Source organism: Salmo salar, chromosome ssa09, assembly GCF_905237065.1.
Source record: "Salmo salar chromosome ssa09, Ssal_v3.1, whole genome shotgun sequence".
Taxonomy (NCBI): Eukaryota; Metazoa; Chordata; class Actinopteri; order Salmoniformes; family Salmonidae; genus Salmo; species Salmo salar.
Window position 1 is genome coordinate 12,315,735 of NC_059450.1, and position 17,959 is coordinate 12,333,693.

General features: G+C 46.1%; 1 protein-coding gene across 1 annotated transcript; it reads left to right on the forward strand.

Moving 5' to 3' along the window:
• Positions 1-885: 885 nt before the first annotated feature.
• On the forward strand, positions 886-17,887 carry kif28 (kinesin family member 28). The gene is made up of 25 exons (XM_045723330.1): positions 886-960; positions 1,183-1,374; positions 4,898-5,119; positions 5,324-5,359; positions 5,478-5,597; positions 6,547-6,654; positions 7,048-7,202; positions 7,340-7,451; positions 7,851-7,918; positions 8,014-8,156; positions 8,373-8,494; positions 8,579-8,669; positions 8,779-8,839; positions 9,084-9,207; positions 11,102-11,264; positions 11,610-11,728; positions 12,658-12,765; positions 14,455-14,676; positions 14,829-14,899; positions 15,296-15,430; positions 15,563-15,729; positions 16,137-16,234; positions 16,412-16,547; positions 16,635-16,786; positions 16,910-17,887. Exons 1-25 carry the CDS (start codon positions 886-888, stop codon positions 17,066-17,068), a joined length of 3,159 nt encoding a protein of 1,052 aa, XP_045579286.1. The 3' UTR covers positions 17,069-17,887.
• Positions 17,888-17,959: the final 72 nt, after the last annotated feature.

Here is a 17,959-nt window from a genome sequence, read left to right on the forward strand (position 1 = left end):
TCGTGCCAAGTGAAAATTATATCAAATTTTTACCATTACATTTTATTTATGTACAGTCGCATTCACCGTGTTTGTCTGAAGCGTGTTACCCATAGAGTTCACAGCTGGCGATGCCTCATCGCGATTGGTTATTCCCCATCTTTTGCAACAACGTCAATGAGCATCAAACTGTCATGATTACCAGCCAAGATAAACTTTTAAGAATTGTTTATGCTCCTCGCTCAGATCTTGTCTGGGCAATGTCTTAACTTCATTAAACCTACTCTGAGCTGGGAGTTTTAAAACCGGTTTGAACAGGATTCCTAGGACCTTTTTCTGAGATGATTTGTGTGATAGAATTATACCATAGCGGTATAAGACTGACGGCTACTATGAGGGGGCAGGGGGGGTGTTGGTACTGGCTCATACGGTGACAAAAGTTAACTGTGAGTGTTCGTAATCTTCCTTTATAAAGGTTTCTGTGTGTGTGTCTGTAGTCTCCCTTTCAAAAAAGGCTGTGAGTCTGTAGCCTTTATAAAAGGTTGTGCATAGCTTTCCTTTATAAAGGGCGCTGGGTCTGTGTATAATTCATACAGGGAGATGCAGAGTGAAAGTGATCACCTGGCTACTCAGGTTACTTAGCTACTCGCCTGCGCTGCGTCTCAATAGCCTGGAGTGGTCTCCTCTCCTTCACCTGAAAATACAGACCTGATGAAAGCAACATGGACGATGTCTTTCAGGACATCTATTTCACCTGTCTGGTTCTTAGCCAAAACATCAGTGCAGATGGAGGAGAGGAGACAATGACGAGGAAGCTGCTCTAGACTATTGAGCTGCAGCCCTGGTGCTGCTGTCAGTGGGTGCAGGGTGTCACCCAGCCTTTCCCTTACAGAAGCAGGGACGATCATGAGGGCTAAAGGAGCAGAGATGCCGGGGAAGGACTGTGTCAAAGTGGCCGTACGCGTCAGACCCTTCAACAAGGTCAGTTGTGGACAGATCTGGGATGTTTCTAGTTGTTTGTTCGGTTTAGTATTTCTCTCCTACAAATTTGTCTAGGACATGATCCATCATCAGACTGTGTCATGCTATCATGCCAATCTGCACTGTGTTTTGTGTACTATGTGGTCCTCCACCAATACTATACCTGCTGCACTGGTGTGTCCCCCCCCGTCCGTCCGTCCGTCTCTCCCCTCCCGTGCCCAGAGAGAGAGGGACGCGGGCGGCCGCTGCATTATCTCTATGGCCTCCAGCACCATCACCATCCAGGACCCTCGGAACAGCCAGAGCCCACGCTCCTTCTGCTTTGACTATGCCTACTGGTCCCACAGCGGCTTCACCAGAGACTGCTCTGGCCTGTACGTACCTGAGGAGCCTGGAGGACGATATGCTGACCAGGTGAGGAGGGGGAGAAGAGGAACTTAGCTGAGGAGGATGATACATTGCGGAGGGCAGGGCAGTAACTCTGTCTATTCTCCCTCAGGGCAGTAACTCTGTCTATTCTCCCTCAGGGCAGTAACTCTGTATATTCTCCCTCAGGGCAGTAACTCTGTCTATTCTCCCTCAGGGCAGTAACTCTGTCTATTCTCCCTCAGGGCAGTAACTCTGTCTATTCTCCCTCAGGGCAGTAACTCTGTCTATTCTCCCTCAGGGCAGTAACTCTGTCTATTCTCCCTCAGGGCAGTAACTCTGTCTATTCTCCCTCAGGGCAGTAACTCTGTCTATTCTCCCTCAGGGCAGTAACTCTGTATATTCTCCCTCAGGGCAGTAACTCTGTCTATTCTCCCTCAGGGCAGTAACTCTGTATATTCTCCCTCAGGGCAGTAACTCTGTCTATTCTCCCTCAGGGCAGTAACTGTCTATTCTCCCTCAGGGCAGTAACTCTGTCTATTCTCCCTCAGGGCAGTAACTCTGTATATTCTCCCTCAGGGCAGTAACTCTGTCTATTCTCCCTCAGGGCAGTAACTGTCTATTCTCCCTCAGGGCAGTAACTGTCTATTCTCCCTCAGGGCAGTAACTCTGTCTATTCTCCATCAGGGCAGTAACTGTCTATTCTCCCTCAGGGCAGTAACTGTATATTCTCCCTCAGGGCAGTAACTCTGTATATTCTCCCTTAGGGCGGTAACTCTGTATATTCTCCCTCAGGGCAGTAACTCTGTCTATTCTCCCTCAGGGCAGTAACTCTGTCTATTCTCCCTCAGGGCAGTAACTCTGTCTATTCTCCCTCAGGGCAGTAACTCTGTCTATTCTCCCTCAGGGCAGTAACTCTGTCTATTCTCCCTCAGGGCAGTAACTCTGTATATTCTCCCTCAGGGCAGTAACTCTGTCTATTCTCCCTCAGGGCAGTAACTCTGTCTATTCTCCCTCAGGGCAGTAACTCTGTCTATTCTCCCTCAGGGCAGTTGTCACGAGTTACCAGGTTCAGTAGAGAGGCAGAGTCAATTGCAGGAGACAGAGGTCCGGTAGATCGTAGTGTTTAATAACAATCCGGAAAACACAAGAAGCCGAAAGGCACAGGGCGCACACAATAATCAAAGAGGGAAACACGTTTCCAAAACAAATGACGCACGGGGCGCAGCCCGGTCAATAATAGAAAATAGGGAGCAGTGCTCACTAACGTCTATACTGAAATGACATAAAACAATCCCGCACGAAATCCTGAACTGAAAAGGCACACTAAATACCACCCCCACTAATGACAGACAAGAAACAGGTGCGGAACAGACAGACAAAACCAAAAGACACAGAAACATGGATCGGTGGCAGCTAGTAGGCCGGCGACGACGACCGCCGCTCGACCGAGGAGGGGCGCCACCTTCTGTGGATACTGTGACAGCAGTAACTCTGTATATTCTCCCTCAGGGCAGTAATTCTGTATATTCTCCCTCAGGGCAGTAACTCTGTATATTCTCCCTCAGGACAATAACTCTGTCGGTCTCACCCTCAGGGCAGTAACTCTGTCTATTCTCCCTCAGGGCAGTAACTCTGTCTATTCTCCCTCAGGGCAGTAACTCTGTCTATTCTCCCTCAGGGCAGTAACTCTGTCTATTCTCCCTCAGGGCATTAACTCTGTCTATTCTCCCTCAGGGCAGTAACTCTGTCTATTCTCCCTCAGGGCAGTAACTGTCTATTCTCCCTCAGGGCAGTAACTCTGTCTATTCTCCCTCAGGGCAGTAACTGTCTATTCTCCCTCAGGGCAGTAACTGTCTATTCTCCCTCAGGGCAGTAACTGTCTATTCTCCCTCAGGGCAGTAACTGTCTATTCTCCCTCAGGGCAGTAACTGTCTATTCTCCCTCAGGGCGGTAACTGTCTATTTTCCATCAGTGTAGTAACTCTGTCTATTCTCCCTCAGGGCAGTAACTCTGTCTATTCTCCCTCAGGGCAGTAACTGTCTATTCTCCCTCAGGGCAGTAACTCTGTCTATTCTCCCTCAGGGCAGTAACTGTCTATTCTCCCTCAGGGCAGTAACTGTCTATTCTCCCTCAGGGCAGTAACTGTCTATTCTCCCTCAGGGCAGTAACTGTCTATTCTCCCTCAGGGCAGTAACTCTGTATATTCTCCCTCAGGGCAGTAACTCTGTCTATTCTCCCTCAGGGCAGTAACTCTGTCTATTCTCCCTCAGGGCAGTAACTCTGTATATTCTCCCTCAGGGCAATAACTCTGTCTATTCTCCCTCAGGGCAGTAACTCTGTCTATTCTCCCTCAGGGTAGTAACTCTGTATATTCTCCCTCAGGGCAGTAACTCTGTATATTCTCCCTCAGGGCAGTAACTCTGTCTATTCTCCCTCAGGGCAGTAACTGTCTATTCTCCCTCAGGGCAGTAACTCTGTCTATTCTCCCTCAGGGCAGTAACTGTCTATTCTCCCTCAGGGCAGTAACTGTCTATTCTCCCTCAGGGCAGTAACTGTCTATTCTCCCTCAGGGCAGTAACTGTCTATTCTCCCTCAGGGCAGTAACTGTCTATTCTCCCTCAGGGCAGTAACTCTGTCTATTCTCCCTCAGGGCAGTAACTCTGTCTATTCTCCCTCAGGGCAGTAACTCTGTCTATTCTCCCTCAGGGCAGTAACTCTGTATATTCTCCCTCAGGGCAGTAACTCTGTCTATTCTCCCTCAGGGCAGTAACTCTGTATATTCTCCCTCAGGGCAGTAACTCTGTCTATTCTCCCTCAGGGCAGTAACTCTGTATATTCTCCCTCAGGGCGGTAACTCTGTATATTCTCCCTCAGGGCAGTAACTCTGTATATTCTCCCTCAGGGCGGTAACTCTGTCTATTCTCCCTCAGGGCAGTAACTGTCTATTTTCCATCAGGGTAGTAACTCTGTCTATTCTCCCTCAGGGCAGTAACTGTCTATTCTCCCTCAGGGCAGTAACTGTCTATTCTCCTTCAGGGCAGTAACTGTCTATTCTCCCTCAGGGCAGTAACTGTCTATTCTCCCTCAGGGCAGTAACTCTGTCTATTCTCCCTCAGGACAGTAACTCTGTCTATTCTCCCTCAGGGCAGTAACTGTCTATTCTCCCTCAGGGCAGTAACTCTGTATATTCTCCCTCAGGGCAGTAACTCTGTCTATTCTCCCTCAGGGCAGTAACTCTGTATATTCTCCCTCAGGGCAGTAACTCTGTATATTCTCCCTCAGGGCAGTAACTCTGTATATTCTCCCTCAGGGCAGTAACTCTGTCTATTCTCCCTCAGGGCAGTAACTCTGTATATTCTCCCTCAGGGCAGTAACTCTGTATATTCTCCCTCAGGGCGGTAACTCTGTCTATTCTCCCTCAGGGCAGTAACTCTGTCTATTCTCCCTCAGGGCAGTAACTCTGTATATTCTCCCTCAGGGCAGTAACTCTGTATATTCTCCCTCAGGGCAGTAACTCTGTCTATTCTCCCTCAGGGCAGTAACTGTATTTTCTCCCTCAGGGCGGTAACACTGTCTGTCCCCTCAGGGTAGTGTGTTCCAGGACCTGGGGGAGGGGATCCTGGAGAATGCCCTTCAAGGTTATAACGCCACCCTGCTAGCCTACGGGCAGACTGGCTCAGGGAAGAGCTACTCCATGGTCGGGTACGGACCCAACAAGGGCCTGGTGCCCACCCTCTGTGACAAACTGTTTCAGGCCATCAGGGCCAACCAGGACAGCCGACAGTGCCAGGTGTGTAGGTCTGAAATATGACTTTTTTTAATCTATTAAACAAATAAGAAATAATCATTAAAAATTCACAGCTCACAGATAGACAAACTGTACCAAAAGACAACCACAACACAGAACAATTACACAAACAAAACAAGAAGACAAAAACTAATATCACAGCCAGAAATAATTTTAGATTTTTATCATTTTCCTCTGTTCCCCAAGGTCTTTTTCAGCATGTTGGAAATCTACAATGAACAGGTAAGTCTGGGCTTTTCTCTGTCATGCCTGTCGAACACTCTTGAGTATTTGACATGTACAGTTCACAGTTGATCTGTCCAGGTTTTGACCCCAAGCCCTTGTCCCCCTCCCCCTACAGGTGGTTGACCTGTTGTCGCGGGGGTCTCGGTCTCCGGGGGGGCTGCGTGTCCGAGAGGAGCAGCAGAGAGGCTTCTATGTGGAGGGGCTTCGCAGGGTCCCCTGTGACAGTGCCCCACAGGTGCAACATTCCATTATTATCTCTACATACAGTGAAACAATACAATGACTATGAGGTCAACGTGCAGACGGTCAGCTTTACTTTTGGGGTGATTTCGTCCATATTGGGTGAACCGTTCAGAAATTACAGCACTTTTTGTACATAGTCCCCCCATTTTAGGGGACCAAATGTATTGGGAGAAAATCACATATATTATGGGTTTTAAAATAGAACAAATTTAAGTATTTGGTCTCGTATTCATAGCACGCATTCATAGACTACATCAAGCTTGTGTCTCTACAAAAATTTGTGAGAAAGTTAGATGCACAGATATCATATCCCCGCAATAATGCTAACCTCCCCTGTTACTGTAATGGTGAGAGGTTAGCATGTCTTTGGGGTATGATATTTGTGCGTCTGTAACTTTCTCACTCATCATTATTCACAATTATTTCAGGATTATCTGTAGTCATGGTAGCATCCACATTAATGTAGAAATATTTAGGAACATATTCTATTCTTATTTACAATAAAAGTGACTCCAAAATGACACACTAAATTATTTACCATTAATTTCTATAGGGCACAAAATGATCTGAAACTCACCAAAACAAACAGCAAATGCATCCAGCAAATTTGTGGGGTCAAAAGCTTGATGTAGTCATTGCGTGCTATGAATATGGGACCAAATACTTCACTTTTTACTACTTTAATACACATATATGTGAATTTGTCCCAAAACTTTTGTTCCTTTAAAATGGGGGACTATGTACAAAAAGTGCTGTAATTTCTAAACGGTTCACCCGAAACGGACGAAAATACCCTCAAATTAAAGCTTTAACCTCATAGTCATTGTATGATTTCAATGTCACTGTCCCAATACTTTTGGAGCTCACTGTACATGTATCAATATTATTATTATTATTATTATTTTTAATCTAGTTGATTTATTGATATATATATATTGTAGGTGGAGCAGCTGATGGAGCAGGGGACGAGGATGCGCACCACGGCCACCACACACATGAACGCCAACAGCAGCCGCTCACACATGCTCATCATCCTCCAGCTCAAACAGGTAAGTCACATTGCCCAGTCAACCCCTAGCCCCTAATCCCTAAACACTTCTGCTCTGAAAGGATTAGATAAGTATGGAAAAAGCTTGACCTTGCCATTGGATAAGTCAGAAGGTACTTTTTACTTGTTGGATACATCTGTCCAATCCTTTCATATCAGTGGAGGCTGCTGAGGGGAGGACGGCTCATAATAATGTCCGTAACGGAGCGAATGGAAAAGCATCAGTCCACTCATTCCACTCCAGCCATTACCACGAGCTCGTCCTCCCCAATTAAGGTGCCACCAACCTCCTGTGCTTCACAGATGTACACAGGTGCCGGGGGGTTGATTTGGGTGTCAGATATGACCCTTGGTGTTCTTATTGTATCTCTGACACTCTCCTGTCCCTCTGCAGATCTTCTCTGAGGAGAGCATCACCAAGCAGTCTAACATCAACCTGGTGGACCTGGCGGGCAGCGAGAGACAGCGGGTGTCAGGCTCCGAGGCCGACCGGCTCAAAGAGGGCACAGCCATAAACCTCAGCCTCACCACCCTGGGCAACGTCATCAGGTCAGGGAGAGATCTGCCCTCCACGCCAACATGTCACCAAAAACTCTTTCTATATTCATATTTGTTTCCAGCACTGCTTTTTGTATTCCTACTTCTCTCATCTCCTCTCCTTCCCCCTCCTCCTCCTCTCCCTGCAGTGCCCTTGCTGATGTAGCGGTAGGGAAGAAAGTAGTCCATATCCCATATAGAGACTCTGTCCTCACCAAGCTTCTGCAGTCTGCCCTGGGGGGGAACAGCCGTACTGTCATGGTAACCCTTTGTCTACACCCTTAGAATCTTTTTTTTCTATCTAGAACCTAAACAGGTTCTTCAGCTGTCCCCATAGGAGAACCCGTTGGAGAACCCTTTTGGTTCCAGGTAAAAACCCTTTCCACAGAGGGTTCTTAATGGAACCCAAAAAGGTTCTACCTGGAACCAAAATGGTTCTCCTATGGGGACAGCTGTATAACCCTTTTGGAACCCTTTTTTCTAAGAGTGTAGTGTGCACCTCTATTAACATCTAAAGATATGATTCATATTATATGATTAGCTTTTTGGGGGGGGGGGGGGGGTGAAATGTGTTAATATTATGGTTGGGTAAACTCACAAAAAGTGAGTCGGTCTTGAGCTCTCTTACCGTATGTCATAACTAAATACCAGAATGCTCAGATTGCAGCTCTGAGTCCGGCTGACATCTGCTATGAAGAGTCTATCTCAACCCTGCGATATGCTGAAAGGTACAGTAGGCCCAGCATTCCTTCTTTGTTAGAAAACTCTTAGTATTTCACATATACAGTACAGTTCACAGATGACCCCCCCCCCCCCCCCTTAGGGCAAAGCGTATCCAGAACCGTGCGGTGGTGAACGAGAGTCCCACGGAGCGCCTGGTGAAGGAGCTGAAGGCTGAGAACGCCAGGCTCCTGCAGAGACTCAGCCGCCTGGGACAGGAGGGACGCAGGGCAGAGGACGAAACCAGTAGGAGATGGAAGGAGGGAGGGCGGGCAGATGAGGAAACCAGTAGGCTGGAGATGGAGATAGGGGGGAGGGATGTCGAGGACAGCGTAGTTGGGACTTGGAGCTTGGAGCGATAGCAGGAGGAGTAAAGGCAGGGAGAAGAGAAAGTGGGCAACATGTTAGTTAGAATGTTAGTATACTAATATGTAGCTGTATTTATGTTGTTGTTGTGTCCAGAGGAGCTGCGTCGACTGTTGACCCATAACGAGCTGCAGATCAGAGCCATCCAGACGCTCTGGGAACAACATCTACAGGAGGCCTTGAAGGACTGGGAGCAGCAGTACACTACTATCACACAGGTACACATGCACACGCGCACACACACACGCCCCTTCCTCACTCCCCCTCCCCCCTCTCTCTCCATGTCTCTCTCTCTTTCTCAGGAGCGCAGGATGATGCAGATGCATCCGTACATCCTGAACATCAACGAGGATACTCAGCTGTCAGGGGTGGTCAAGCTCTTCATACAGGAGGGTGAGTCTCTCAACTGCCCCAGACTACAGCTTTACGATCGAATGAACATACACACACTCAATCAAGACTTTGGGAATAGTGTGTGTGTGTGTGTGTGTGTGTTTTATAGGTGAGTGGGATATAGGGCTCTCTGACTCTTCACCCAGGTCCATCTCAATCAGGGGCCTAGGGTGAGTATGACACACACAAAAAAAGATTTGGAAAACGTGCAAATTGGCTTTGAATTCATCACACTTTTTTTTAATCAAGCACAAAACCTGAATAAATGCGGACTGCGTTTCAGACAGGTGCTGCTTTGTTTGGTTCATTTATGACATCAATAAAAGGGACAGTCTGGGAATGGTACATACATTTTATAAATAGTTACGAAAAAAGAAAATAAAGGTCACCAATAAACCCTTTTTACCTCTTCAGGATCCAGGAGCGTCACGCTGTGTTCATTAACGTCCAGCGTAGGGTGTACCTGACCCCACTGGCGGGGTCAAATGTCATTGTCAACGGAACACCCATCTCCCAGAAAACCGAGCTGCAGCACCTGGTTCGTCTCCATGGAAACAAATTATTTCTGCCATTTTGAAACAGGCCCCTCTGTGGAACTATAGGACATATACTCAGCGTAGTTCAGACATTAGTCGCAACATGGTCAAAACTGATGAGCAAGAACATGAGCATGAGTTTTTCATATGGGCTTAAGAGGTAAGGGTAAAGGTTAGGGGATAAAATAACATTTACAGTGGATTCGGAAAGTATTCAGACCCCTTGACCTTTTCCACAATTTGTTAAGTTACAGCCTTATTCTAAAATGGATTCAATTGTTTTTTTTTCCACCTCATCAATCTACACACAATACCACATAATAACAAAGCAAAAATGTAAATATCACATTTACATAAGTCTTCAGACCCTTTACTCAGTACTTTGTTGAAGCACCTTTGGCAGTGATTACAGCCTCGAGTCTTCTTGGGTATGACGCTACAAGCTTGGCACACCTGTATTTGGAGAGTTTCTCCCATTCTTCTCTGCAGATCCTCTCAACCTCTGTCAGGTTGGGTGGGGAGCGTCGCTGCACAGATATTTTCAGGTCGCTCCAGAGATGTTCAGGCTCTGGCTGGGCCACTCAAGGACATTCAGAGACTTGTCCTGAGGCCACTCCTGTGTTGTCTTGGCTGTGTGCTTAGGGTCGTTGTCCTGTTGGAAGGTGAACCTTCGCCCCAGTCTGAGGTCCTGAGCGCTTTGGAGCAGGTTTTCATCAATGATCTATCAGTACTTTGCTCCGTTCATCTTTCCCTCGATCCTGACTAGTCACCCAGTCCCTGCTGCTGAATAACATCCCACAGCATGATGCTGCCACCACCATGCTTCACCGTAGGGATGGTGGCAGGTTTCCTCCAGACGTAACGCTTGGCATTCAGGCCAAAGAGTTCAATAATGGTTTCATCAGACCAGAGAATATTGTTTCTCATGGTCTGAGTCCTTTAGGTCCCTTTTGGCAAACTCCAAGCGGGCTTTGATGTGCCTTTTACTAAGGAATGGTTTCCATCTGGCCACTCTACCATAAAGGCCTGATTGGTGGAGTGCTGCAGAGATGGTTGTCCGTCTGGAAGGTTCTCCCATCTCCACAGAGGAACTCTAGAGCTTTGTCAGAGGGACCGTCGAATACTTTGTCGAATACTCTGACCAAGGCCCTTCTCTGTCTTGCTTGCTCAGCTCTAGGAAGGGTCTTGGTAGTTCCAAACTTCTTCCATTTAAGAATGATGGAGGCCACTGAGTTCTTGGGGACCTTCAATGCTGCAGACATTTTCTGGTACCCTTCCCCAGATCTGTACCTTGACACAATCCTGTCTCGGAGCTCTACGGACAATTCCTTCGACCTCATGGCTTGGTTTTTGCTCTGACATTAACTGTCAACTGTGGCACCTTATATAGACAGCTGTGTGCCTTTCCAAATCATGTCCAATCAATTGAATTTACCACAGGTGGACTCCAATCAAGTTGTAGAAACATCTTATGGATGATCAATGGAAACAGGATGCACCTGAGCTCAATTTCGAGTCTCATAGCAAAGGGTCTGAATACTTATGTGAAGATGTTTTTTTTACATTTATTTTTAATGAATTAGAAAAAACTATTGCAAAACAGTTTTCGCTCTGTCATTATGGGGTGTTGTGTGTAAAAAAGGTATTTAATACATTTTAGAATAAGGCTGTAACGTAACAAAATGTGGAAAAAGTGAAGGGGTCTGAATACTTTTCGAATGCACTGTATGGCTAGTAATAATCATTATAGTTAGTCTCCCATCTTCTCTAGCATGACCAGATTGTGACGACCACCACTGCCCCTATCCTATGCACTATGCCCTCGGAAGTGGACAATGGGTTAAGTCCTTGATTCCTACCCTCATATCAACCCGTCCTCTGCCCCCTCGCCTCTAGGACCGACTCATCCTGGGTTCTAATAGCACCTACCTGTTCATTGGCTACCCATCTGAGAGGGGCGGGGATGACTGGAGTCGCTATGACTACGACTACTTCCAGTCTGAACTGGCAGCCGCTGAGGGCATCAACCTCCACTCACTGTGTGAGGAGCAGACACAGGGTAGGAAAGAGAGAGAGACGGAGGGAGGGAGGGAGAGAGAGAGAGTGAATGAGAGAGACAGAGTGAGAGAAAGAGAAAGAGAGAGATGGAAGGGAGTGTGCGTGGGTGTGGGTGTGCATGCAGGTGACAGAGGTAAAAAGAGAGAGAAAGGGTAGAAGAATCCGTTTTGGAGAGCAAAAGTGTGTGTAAGAGAGTGGCAGAGAGAAACGGGGAGAAGTATCAGTCTCCTAGAGAGAGAGAGCTACTGTGTGCGAGACAGAAAGAGAGAGATGACCTAGGTATTAGTGTCTCACACAGAGAAATGGTTGACGTGTGTATCTCCTCTCTCTCGGTCTCCCCCTGTAGGTGACTCCAGTGCAGTCCCCAGTCAGACTGACCCTAGTCTCCTGGCTGTTTTCTATGACTACATCAAACTGATGCCCATGGTGGCTGAGGCCAACCAGATGAGCCAGGAGCTACACAAGGTGACAGACAAACACAAGATTATACCTTTAAAGGAATACTTCAGGATTTTGTCGGCGTAGCCCTTTATCTACTTCCCCAGAGCCAGATGAGCTCATAGATACCATTTGTATGTTTCTGCGTGCAGTATGAAGGAAGTCGCTAATTGCTTACTAGCGTTACTTAGTATTTGCTCGTGAAACTACCTCTAACTTCCTTCATACTGGACGCAGAGACTTATAAATGGTACCCATGAGTTCATCTGACTCTGGGGAAGTAGATTGACCAAATCCTGAAGTATCACTTTAATCCTGATGGGTTTGACATTCTGTTTTATAATTCCCCATCATGCATGGTTTACATGTTAATGCGGAAACATTTTCATCCTGAGATTTGCATCATTAGATGATAAGGTAGAGATTTGCATCATTAGATCATAAGGTAGAGATTTGCATCATTAGATGATAAGGTAGAGATTTGCGTCATTAGATCATAAGGTAGAGATTTGCATCATTAGATCATAAGGTAGAGATTTGCATCATTAGATGATAAGGTAGAGATTTGCATCATTAGATGATAAGGTAGAGATTTGCGTCATTAGATGATAAGGTAGAGATTTGCGTCATTAGATCATAAGGTAGAGATTTGCATCATTAGATGATAAGGTAGAGATTTGCATCATTAGATGATAAGGTAGAGATTTGCATCATTAGATCATAAGGTAGAGATTTGCATCATTAGATCACAACGTCCCCCATCATTCGCAACATCCCTAAAACCAAGGTCCCTTTACTTGTGTTTGTGAGAAAAAGATGTAATTTAATGGTATTTCTGACTAAATTACTAAGATTATATAGTGTTATTTCCCTGGATATCAGTTTGCATTGACTACTGGATGTAATCTGGGTAACGCGAAACCATTACATGAATGATGTCATCTAATTGTGTCCAGGGGGTGGAGTTTAAACTGGAGATTAAGAACCTGGCGTTATCAGACTCTAAAGGTCATGACTTGGAGAAGGAGATCGCTGTCAGAGTGACATCACTGGAAAACAAGCAGGTGGGGAGACCAAGCTGTCAATCACGCCTCCTGAATATTGTCATACTAGATGACTCTAATATCTCTACATGGAACATAACTTGACTCATTTAGCTGTGAACACTATCAACCCCTAAGTTACTGCAAGGTCCACTTGTGGTTTTATTCCAAAGCCATATTTGATTATAATTTGTATATACAGTGGCTTGCGAAAGTATTCACCCCCTTTGGGATTTTTCCTATTTTGTTGCCTTACAACCTGGAATTAAAATAGATTTTGGGGGGGTTTGTATCATTTGATTTACACAAAAAGGCCTAGCACTTTGAAGATGCAAAATATTTTTTCTTGTGAAACAAACAAGAAATAAGACAAAAAACTGAAATCTTGAGCGTGCATAACTATTCACCCCCCCAAAGTCAATACTTTGTAGAGCAACCTTTTGCAGCAATTACAGCTGCAAGTCTCTTGGGGTATGTATATATAAGCTTGGCACATCTAGCCACTGGGATTTTTGCAAAACAAGGCAAAACTGCTCCAGTTCCTTCAAGTTGGATAGGCTAAATACAGGAATTTTCCTGTATTTAGCGCCATCCATCATTTCTTCAATTCTGACCAGGTTCCCAGTCCCTGCCGATGAAAAACATCCCCACAGCATGATGCTGCCACCACCATGCTACACTGTGGGGATGGTGTTCCTCGGGTGATGAGAGGTGTTGGGTTTGCGCCAGACATAGCATTTTCCTTGATGGCCAAAAAGCTCAATTTTAGTCTCATCTGACCAGAGTACTTTCTTCCATATATTTGGGGAGTCTCTCACATTCCTTTTGGCGAACACCAAACGTGTTTGCTTATTTTTTTCTTTAAGCAATGACTTTTTTCTGGCCACTCTTCCATAAAGCCCAGCTCTGTGGAGTGTACGGCTTAAAGTGGTCCTATGGACAGATACTCCAATCTCCGCTGTAGAGCTTTGCAGCTCCTTCAGGGTTATCTTTGGTCCCTTTGTGAGTTTTGGTGGGCAGCCCTCTCTTGGCAGGTTTGTTGTGGTGCCATATTCTTTCCATCTTTTATAATGGATTTAATGGAGCTCCGTGGGCTGTTCAAAGTTTCAGATATTTTTTTATAACCCAACCCTGATTTGTACTTCTCCACAACTTTGTCCTTGACCTGTTTGGAGAGCTCCTTGATCTTCATGGTGCCGCTTGCTTGGTGGTGCCCCTTGCGTAGTGGTGTTGCAGACTCTGGGGCCTTTCAGAACAGGTGTGTATATATATGCTGAGATCATGTGGCAGATCATGTGACACTTAGATTGCACACAGGTGGACTTTATTTAACAAATTATGTGACTTCTGAAGGTAATTGGTTGCACCAGATCTTATTTAGAGGCTTCATCGCAAAGGGGATGAATACATATGCACGCACCACTTTTCCGTTTTTTTATTTTTTAGAATTTTTTGAAACAAGTTATTATTATTTTTCATTTCACCTTAGCACTTTGGACTATTTTGTGTATGTCCATTACATGAAATACAAATAAAAATCCATTTAAATTACAGGTTGTAATGCAACAAAATAGGAAAAACGCCAATTTGGATGAATACTTTTGCAAGGCAATATATAGTGTATGTAGGATCCGTGTTGCTGCATAGAGCTGAGTTAAGTGTCAGGTGTGTGTGTGTAACGCAGGTGAGTGTGTTGTCCTCTCCCCACAGGTGTGGCTCTGGTCCAAGGCCAAGTTTGTGAACCGCAAGTTCCTGATGGAGGAGTTGTATCAGCAGTACCATACGGAGCGGAAGGGAGAGGGGGCGGCCAGGGCGCCCATGCCCAGAGACAGAGACCCTTTTTGGGATCCGCTAGAGCCTCTGCTCTTGGGCAGCGCCCACCTCTGGCTGCAGTCTCTGGCTTTCCGTATCGCACTGGAGGAACAGCTGGAGGTTGTGTGTGTGTGTGTGTGTGTGTGTGTGTGTGTGTGTGTGTGTGTGTGTGTGTGTGTGTGTGTGTGTGTGTGTGTGTGTGTGTGTGTGTGTGTGTTTGTGTTTGTGTGTTTGTTTGTTTGTTTCAATCTCATCCCTCTCTGTGTTTACAGGTATTGGGGTCAGAGGGCACTGAGGAGGCCATACTGCAGGCCCAGCTTCTACCATGCAGCCCCACAGGACTGTGGGTAAAACATTACAGAAGAATGGGAGGCAGACACTTTACCGGGTTGTGTTCAGTACGGACAGAGAAAACATTTTGAACCTGAACTTGTTCAATTAGAACTCAGATCTTCATTTTTCTTTTGCTATGTTGTGCCCTAATGAACACAACCCCGATTTAAATAATTACCGTCTAGAGTAACATGAAGAAGAACATGAATGGTTGGCTAGTTGAATCAGGGGTGTTAGATACTTTATGTAGCCAGTGGCCGTATGTATCAAGCATTTCAGAGTGCTGATCCAGGATCAGGTCCCTGTCAATGTAATGTTATTCATTGTGATCTAAAAGGCAAAACTGATCCTAAAACAGCACTCTGAGAGGTTTGATACATACGACCCCTGGGCCTCCTGTGTCCAGGACTCTGGGGGAGGATGACATCCTGATCGACCCCTCTGAGCTACTGGGGAGACGGCTGGACTTCCAGCTGGTCCTGGATCAGTGCTGTGGCCTGCGCTGGGTCCAACAGGCCAGGAACAGGGGCGTTCAGATAGGGTGAGTGGGCTAGAGGTGTGGGCTAGAGGTTTGGGGTGGTATTTGTTCTTTAGTATTAATAAGTATTTGTTCTTAATTGACTTGCCTAGAGAAATGAAGGTTAAATAACTGTCGTCATCTTTCCCTTGCCAGGTTCAGGATGTTCGACAGTGCCCAGCCCCTCTACACTCCGGCCGTTTGGCACAATGTCAACCCCCTGCTGGACCAGCGGGTCCACTTCACCTCTCTGCACACCTCCCAAGGCCTGCTAGATCACCTGCAGACCAGCGCCCTGGTGCTGGAGCTCTGGGGCCTACAAGGTAAGTAAGCCTGGGACTTGCCTACAAACCTGAGCCCAGGAAATGAACTGTAAACCTGGGGCTCGCCTAAAAACCTTGGCCCAGGATAGTAAGGGTAAACCTGGGACTTGCCGACTTGGAACTCGTACTGTATTCATACTGTATGCATGTGTAAAGGACGTCATGCTGCTTGCTTGGCGAGTACCCCTTTCTCTTGTTTCGGCTCCTACCGATGATTGAACGCAGGACCTCTGCCCCACAATCACACTTGACTGCCATCCTGAAGCATCTTACCCAGTCACGCCCATGAAAAGCTAGCTATGCCGCTGCGCAAGTGGAGACACTTCAGGCTGAGGAGTGAGTTTCACAGATCCCATCTGCCACACATACATGTACACCTGGGTAATGCTTGATACTTCCCTGTCCAGAGGGATGTAGAGACTTGGTGTCGTCTCTGGAGGGAGTGAGGATGACGCCAGAGGGATGCTTCATCATCGACCAGGCTGGCGCAACTGAGACGGCTACTGTGAGTCTACATCAGACATCTGTACAAGACTCAGAGATTTAGAATTTGTCATATTTGTAGGACAGGCTTATAGATTTACATGAGACCTCAAAGGGTTAAATAGTATATATGTGTGTGTGTGTGTGTGTGTGTGTGTGTGTGTGTGTGTGTGTGTGTGTGTGTGTGTGTGTGTTGCAGACAGTGGACCCTGGCTCAGAGCTGAGCTGCTCTCTGAGGGCTCTACAGCAGGATGTAGAGGAGCTGAGGAACACTAACGCTGCACTGAAGACCGAGAACAACACACTGAGGGATCAGCTCAATACATCTAGGACCGGTCAGACATACACTGAACAACTGAACTGTTAAGTTCTCTCGCTCGCTCGCTCGCTCTCTCACTCACTCTCTCCCCTCCTCTGTGTAGGAGCAGAGTGGGGTCGTGGTCGGTCAGAGAGGCGGGGCAGCAGTCTGCGGCCCAGCTGTGATGCAGAGTTTGCCCGCGCCCTGAAGGTCTTCTACCACAGCATGACCTCTGTCAGGGTTCAACTGCAGCGTCTACGCAGGCACAGGCCCAGTGTATGTATCAATCAGTCAATTAATCAATCTACTTACCTACTTATTGACTGACTGATCTAAGATCAGTGTGTTTGTGTGTGTTTCTGCATATACTGTATGTGTGCGTGTGCGTGTGTGTTCCAGGAGGAGTCAGATATCTTGGGTCTCAGGCTGTTTGTGGATGAGCAGGCTGGTCTGCTGCGTGATTTCTCAGAGCTGCTGGAGCAGAGCGTCTCCTCTCTCAAACAGGATGTGGCCGCCATTGTACGACGCAAACGGGAACGCTCAGGAATCTGGTCCTGACTCCCATCCTCGTCTAGTCCTGAACGGAACAACTGGAACTCCCCCATCAAACTAATGTAATGCCCAATCCCAAATTGACCCCTGGCCACAACCTCTAGGGCCAGGGCACTTCATGTAGGTATGAAAGGATCTGATAGGTAAAAACGTGCTGTACTTCCACCTTGCTGAATGATTGGCTGGGTGGGAGTTTCAACATATTGCTTTCATATTTTCAATCCCTTCAGATTTACACAAGTGGCAAGAGGAAAAGGGTCACTTAGGTTTTTGATCCTGTGTTTTATCGTCAACAAGTTGGGATTATATATTGGACTCCCATAAACGCTAATGCTAACAATACTAATGTAGTGCAACTAGTGTTTGTGTGTTTACACTCCATTACATCTTGACTTTGTTGTATTACCAGAAATACAGTTGTTTCACTGCAGAGATCAACTCTGGGCCCGTATTCATGAAGTGTCTCAGAGTGCTGATCTAGAATCAGATCATTATGATCTAAAGGGGTAAGCTGGTCCTAGGTCAGCACTCCTATTCTGAGATGCTTTTAGGATACGGGCCTTGATCAACATCTGAGAGGTTTAATAACTTCTTTATTTCAGTTTTGAAAAAAGTTGAAATGAATACCGAGACAATCAATCAATTTCAATGTAATAATTGGAAATATCTTTATTGATACAGATTCAAATTGAGAAAATCATGATGATAATTTACCAAAAATAAAGTCATTCATATTTTACTCAATTGCTATATGCAGTCAAAATGATAACTTTTATTGTTGAAACTCCAATCACATTATCATAGAGGTGATTATCATGTCATATAGAATATGTTGTGACTATTGGCTTATGTTGCATTTGAATAAATGCAGTGTGGGAAAAGTGCTAGGTTAGCACA

What these genes read in the sequence shown, in the direction of transcription:
- kif28 (XM_045723330.1), top strand. Translation starts at nt 886, where the DNA reads ATGAGGGCTAAAGGAGCAGAGATGCCGGGGAAGGACTGTGTCAAAGTG. An exon ending in AAACCGAGCTGCAGCACCTG is followed by an intron (nt 9,208 to 11,101) that starts GTTCGTCTCCAT and finishes CCTCGCCTCTAG; the next exon opens with GACCGACTCATCCTGGGTTC. An exon ending in CATCACTGGAAAACAAGCAG is followed by an intron (nt 12,766 to 14,454) that starts GTGGGGAGACCA and finishes CTCTCCCCACAG; the next exon opens with GTGTGGCTCTGGTCCAAGGC.